General features: G+C 66.3%; 1 protein-coding gene across 2 annotated transcripts in view; it reads left to right on the top strand.

Annotated features, from left to right (window-relative positions):
• The window catches only part of MAEA (macrophage erythroblast attacher), a 9,470-nt gene extending 4,161 nt beyond the window's left edge, over positions 1 to 5,309 (top strand). For both annotated transcript variants that reach the window (XM_014533488.1, XM_014533487.1), the window contains exons 3-7: positions 2,010 to 2,086; positions 2,428 to 2,536; positions 3,703 to 3,836; positions 4,342 to 4,537; positions 4,641 to 5,309. In XM_014533488.1, coding sequence (XP_014388974.1) covers positions 2,010 to 2,086; positions 2,428 to 2,536; positions 3,703 to 3,836; positions 4,342 to 4,537; positions 4,641 to 4,736 — 612 coding nt within the window. In that variant the 3' untranslated portion in view covers positions 4,737 to 5,309. The remainder of the gene's footprint in view (positions 1 to 2,009; positions 2,087 to 2,427; positions 2,537 to 3,702; positions 3,837 to 4,341; positions 4,538 to 4,640) is intronic.
• The last annotated feature ends 644 nt before the right edge of the window (positions 5,310 to 5,953 follow it).

Raw genomic sequence — 5,953 nt, 5'->3', positions numbered from 1 at the left:
GCCAGTGTGGGCGAGCGGGCCAGGCTGAGCCCGGCGGCCGGTGCACGTGGAAGAGCAGTCACACACAGTGTGCTTGGAAGACGCCCTCACGCCCTGGCAACACGCTCAGGGCATCGACTGGACAGATCAGGGCCCCGACTGCCTCTCCACGTGTGCCTGTGTGTGCACAGGCCGGGAGGGTCACACCAGGGCCAGCGGGGTCTCAGGTCAGTCAGGAGCCTGGAGGAGGGAAGGAGCTCGGAGGCTCGAGGTCACGTAGTTGGAGGTGCCAGGTTAGCGCCTGGGGAGCTGACTGGGGTCTCCAGACACTTGAGGCCGTGTGCGCAGAGCCCTGTGACGCTGCGTGTCTGGAAGCCCAGCAGCACAGGCGTGGCCGGTGGTCAGTGCTCTCGATCACCCAACCGCGGTGCTTCTGTGACACAGTCGCCTGTGAGCGGCCTGCAGTCGGTCCTCGCCTGACGCGTCCGCGGGTCTGGCCAATGGGACAGTTGTTCTCGGGGTGATTGGCACAGAGAAGAGCCCGGTCCTGTGGCCCCCCCATCACCATTATCGTGAGAAGAGGCGGGTCAGGAGCTGCTGTGTTTGAAAGTGAGCCTGGGAGCAAAGAGCCCCGTGAGCGATAGAGCGCGTCCTGCGCGAGCTGCCCCTGGTGTCACCCACAGCCCCCTGTCCGCGGTGCCTCCTGGGAGGCAGGCCGTTCTCTCCCCACGGGACCCTGCCACTCAGCACACGCACCTGCTCACCAGGCGGGTCAGGTGTGGGAAAGGCCGCCCCGTGCGGAGGGGGAAGGGAGAGCAGGGAGCCTGCTGTGGAGTGGGCGTGTGGGCACCAGGTAAGTGGCTCTCCGCGTCTTTGCCTGCTGGCCCCAGGGTCTGGGCAGCACGTCCATGGTGTGCCACGTGGTCTGAGGCACAGGGATGGGGCTGAGTCACTGCTGAGCTGGGGCTGCCTGCAGCCAGGGGGTTCGGGCGGGAGAAGCACGCGTGAGCGGTAAACAGATTCGGCCGTGTGGGAGGACTGACCTCACTGCTGTGGGCAGTCTGCAGTCAGGCCTCCTGGGTCTGGGTGTTGGGGACTCGGAGGATGAGGGGGAGCCCTAGGCCTTGCCTCCTGTCCGCTCCACATGACTCGCTGCTGGTTGGGACACGGTTCTCTGAAATGGCGTGGAGACGGCACAGGGAGTGACCGCTCTGTGAAGCCGCCCGGCCTGGCACCTTAGGGTGCAGAGTCGTCTTGCTCCCTCCCCACCCACAGGCCTGGAGGGCACTGAGATCTCGACCGAGCGTTTGGGTGTCTGTACCAGGACCCTGCTGCTGGTGCCCCAGAATTTCCCAGAACTGTCTCCGGTGTCGCTGTGTGGGACTCTGCCTGGTGCTCGTGCCCCAGAATTTGTGTGTAGCTTGTGGGCCGGCACCTGTCAGACACGCAGCCGGCCCCGGCCAGTCCTGGGGCTCCTGACCCCTCACCACTCTGCCGGCTCTGTCCAGTCCTGGCCTGGCCTCTGCACCTGCTCACCCCCCTGTTCCTGTAAGATGCCACCTTCCGGCCTCTCCTCCTGCCAGGTGCCAGGGGTTGGGGCTTCAGCACAGGGCTGGCCTCCCGCCGTCCCCCGCCCCCAGCAGCCCTGGTGTGGGACAGCCTGGCAGGTCAGGGTGGGTGTGGCTTTGATTCTGTGACTCTTGAGGTGCAGAGAGGGAGCTGTCCCCATGTGGGTACCTGCTTCACCGAGGACGTTGTGTCCACCACACTCTGAACTGCTGGGGGCCCAGCAGCCTTGCCGTGACCCTGGCAGCTTCTCACCTTGGTCACACCTGTGGGGTCCACCCAGCTGTCCCTGAGGGCCTGGGCCATGGGTGGCTGTGCTGCTCCCACCACGCTTTGCTGAGGCTGCACCAGGGGAGGCTGGGCCCTGAACCGTGTGTGCACAGCATCAAGCTGGTCTGGGGTTGGCCGGGCAGCAGGGCTCCGCGGTGCCGCCGGGTGAGCCCTTGTCTTGTCTCTGCCCTCAGAGCTGCCTGGAGTTCAGCCTCAGGATTCAGGAGTTCATCGAGCTCATCCGGCAGAACAAGAGACTGGACGCCGTGAGGTGCGCAGCGAGATGGGCGCACGGGTCCGGACGGGCAGGCACGCACGGGAGGGCTGACCCGTCCTGTCACCCGGGTCCGGGTGCCGTGTGGGTCCTTGGGGGTCGGGTTTGTGTAGACCAGGGTCACAGGAAGGGCTCGGGCCGGGGCCTGCGTAACTGTCTCCGGTGTGTCTGTGGGACTCCACCTGGTGCATCTCACACGGTCCCCATCCCGGTCCCTCGGTGGGGTCGGGCGCTGGCGAGCTCGCTTCCCGCAGACCCCGGCTGGGCACTGAGTGTAGACGGAGCTCACGCTCTGAAAGGCGGGACCAGCCTGAGGAGAGCGACCCGTTGTCTTGTAGACACGCACGGAAGCACTTCAGCCAGGCCGAGGGGAGCCAGCTGGACGAGGTGCGGCAGGTCATGGGCATGCTGGCCTTCCCGCCGGACACCCACATCTCCCCCTACAAGGTACCCGCGCCCCCGAGCCCTTCCCGCCTCCTGTCCCCGTCCAGAGTCCAGAGCGGCTCCTGTGCTGTGCAGCCGCCCAGGGTCCTCTCCGTCCTGGAGGCTGGGGGGGGGGGGTGGGGGTGGGCACTGCTCGTCAGGAAGGGGCCTCGAGCTCTGAGCCCCTCCCCACGGCCTCCCTCCTCCCGCCCTGCCTCGCCACATGGGTCTGAGGACCTGCCTGTGCCCTGGGACCCAAGTGACTTCCTCCCTTGGCCTGAACCAGCTCTGCTGTCAGGCCTTGAAGCTGCTGCGCCCAGGGCTTCCCCTGCAGCCTCTCCCATCCCAGGCGGGGCCCACCCCTCTGCAGGACATTGGAAGCTTCCCCGACTGAATTCCCAGTCAGTCCCGGGTCCTGGAGCTCCTGGGTGGTGAGCCCACACGCAGGCTGGACCACGGCACCGGCCCTGCTCCGGGGGAAGCGCGTAGGCCAGAAAGGCCAACCTGCCCTGGGAGCAGGCGTCCAGTCGGGGGCCTGGGCCTTCCTCCCGGCGGGGCCTTGTGGTGGCACTTCCCACGGCACACGGGAGAACCTTGGCTCAGGAAACGGGCAGCTTCCAGCACAGGAAGCAGAGCTGAGGCTGCGGAGTGTCCTGGAGAGAGGGGGCAGGGGGGAGCTTGGAGGACCCCGCGCGTGCTGTGTGCAGCTGCCTGGCCCTGGCGGGGAGTCCTGGGCGTGTGAGGGCCGAGAGGAGGCACAGAGCTGCCCCCCAGCGCGGGCCTGGCTGCGGGCCCCACCTCCGGGCACTGTGCTGGGATGAGAGCAGGGAGGGCGGCGTGGTGGCCGCTGGGCTTGGGGTGCTGCGCGCCTGGCTGGGGGCTGGCAGGGGGCTGGTTGCTTCTTCCAGGCTGATGGCAGGGATTTCCCTTTTCATCTGTGTGCCCCCCCCCACACACACACACACACGCAAACACACGCCTTTGAGTGTGAACTCGACCGTTGTAGAGGCAGGCGTGGGCCAGGCTTAGCCTTATTTCCTGGGAGGAGGAGTTTCCGTTCACTCAGTGCCCAGCAGGAGGCTCAGACTTGCTCATGGAGACCTGTCGGTCCCGAGGCCGTGGGACCCCACCCTCTGAGCGCCCGTGGGCTGGAGGGCCGTCCGGTGGCCCAGCTCTGCCTTCCCTTCCAGGACCTGCTGGACCCGGCCCGGTGGAGGATGCTGATCCAGCAGTTCCGGTACGACAACTACCGGCTGCACCAGCTGGGGAACAACTCCGTGTTCACCCTCACCCTGCAGGCCGGCCTCTCGGCCATAAAGACGCCGTATCCTTCTGGGCTGTGTCTGCAGCCCTGCGCCTCGCGGCCTCTGCCCTGGTCACGCGGGAGTCCCTGTGCTGGCCCCACCCCGTGGTGCCGGCCGTCTTAGAAACCTGCCCTGACTCCCGCACACTGTCCACGGAGAGCAAGCGTGCGTGTCCTCTGGCAGCTGGGACTGGGCCATTTAGAATAGCTTTCCGGTGGGTTCCAGGTCCTGTGGTGTCTGCTGTCCCAGGGGCCATGCTCCCCAGAGCGGAGCCTTCCTGTGGCCAAAGAGCTGACCCGGACCCCGTGCTGGTCTGTGGGTCCCTCGAGTGCCCCGGGGGGTCCCCTCCAGGACCCCATCAGGGCCGTGTGCCTCTTGCTCGTCATCTGACGCTGGCACGGTGGGCAGGCCCTGCCTGTGGGGACAGGTGGCCGTCCTGGGCCGTGCGTGGGTCCCCTGCTCCCTGTGGGCTCTGGCCTCTGGGTCCCTCGGGGCCGTCCCCGGACCCTTCCTTAACCCGCGCAGGCAGTGCTACAAGGAGGACGGCAGCTCCCGGAGCCCCGACTGCCCCGTGTGCAGCCGCTCCCTGAACAAGTTGGCGCAGCCCCTGCCCATGGCCCACTGCGCCAACTCCCGCCTGGTCTGCAAGATCTCGGGCGACGTGATGAACGAGAACAACCCGCCCATGATGCTGCCCAACGGCTACGTCTACGGCTACAACGTGAGCCGGGGCCGCGGGGGGCGGGCGGGGGGCGCTGGTGAACGGACGGCTTGGTGCCTGGGGTCACTGTGGTCTGTCCTCATGCGTCCGTCTTATCTCGCAGTCTCTGCTCTCCATCCGTCAAGACGACAAGGTCGTCTGCCCGAGAACCAAAGAGGTCTTCCACTTCTCCCAGGCCGAGAAGGTGTACATCATGTAGGCGGCGCCTGCCTCGCGGTGCCTGTTTCTTGCGACCAAAGATCCGTGAGCAACGGCAGACGCTTAGGAGCAGAGGAAGGAGAGGGGCAGCCTGTACTGGGAGCCACACTTGATCGTAGGACTTGGTAATGGGAGTCGACGAGCTGATGCGTCCGGGGAGGACCGGCACCTTCCGGCACCTTCCAGAGACTCGAGACCCACTGGACACCAGGGAGACCTGAGGACGTTTCAGAAACAGTTTCCTCCCTGTTGCTCGTGACCAGCCTGGGAGCAGGCGTGTCCTGGGTGGTGGCGCCTCGCATGGACGGCTCTCGTCGCTTGCTGGCGTGGCTGTGCCCCCCGTGGGGCCCCATGGCCACCTGCGAGGCCTGCGTGGTGGTGGCACTCAGCTCCAAACGCTGTTGGCACAGACGAACGTCCAGCTGAATAACCACAACGACTTGGGATCCAGGGAACCGAGTAGCCGACGCCGCTGTCCGTAGGTTTGTGCTTAGTGCTCAGTTGCATGTGGATGTTGCTTAGCTAATAAACTGTACATGTAACCATGTCAATAAAAGGGTTTCTATTTCTCGTTTCCGTGTGAGCGGAAGCTGCTCTGCCTTCCTGACGCCTAGGCCCTGTCTGCTGTCCCGTCCCGTCCCCCCCCCCCCGTTAGCAGCTCGAAGGCCCCCCCCCCCCCCCCCCCGTTAGCAGCTCGAAGGCGGCCCCTGCTACAGGTTGCTGAGCAGTGCACTGTCCAGGGGCTGGGCCACCAGCAGGACCCTCCCCGCCCCCACCCCGCCCCCCAGGCACCTGCTGAACTTGGGAGCGGGTGGCGTCACCCCCATCCCCTCAGCTGGTGAGGCCTCACTGGAGCCGGGCTCCTCCTGAGAAGTTGCTGGGCAGGGACTGGGCGCTGGGTCACGCACCGTCCGGCCTGCCCCAGTCAGCACACGCCAGGGGCCGGGGAGCCAGGGCTGGCTGCACGCAGCCTCAGGTAGGACTCCCTCTGCTGGCCCCAGGAGCTGCCCAGCTCACTTTGGCCAATTCCTCCTAATTTGTGTAGCTTCTGTCATTGGCCAAAGTGGGGCTCAGACGCAGCTGGACCATCCCTCAGCACCTGACCCTGACGCGCTCTGGGGTTAACTTGCACCCCCATTGCTCCTTCGAGGCCTGCTAAAGCCACAGATGGCCTTCACAGCCCTTACAGCCCCACTCGGCCTGCTCCCCACCTGGGCT

This window comes from Myotis brandtii, unplaced genomic scaffold, assembly GCF_000412655.1.
Source record: "Myotis brandtii unplaced genomic scaffold, ASM41265v1 scaffold986, whole genome shotgun sequence".
In the NCBI taxonomy this organism is placed as follows: domain Eukaryota; kingdom Metazoa; phylum Chordata; class Mammalia; order Chiroptera; family Vespertilionidae; genus Myotis; species Myotis brandtii.
Note: the sequence above shows the minus strand (reverse complement) of the source record. Positions and strands in the feature narration are given on the sequence as shown.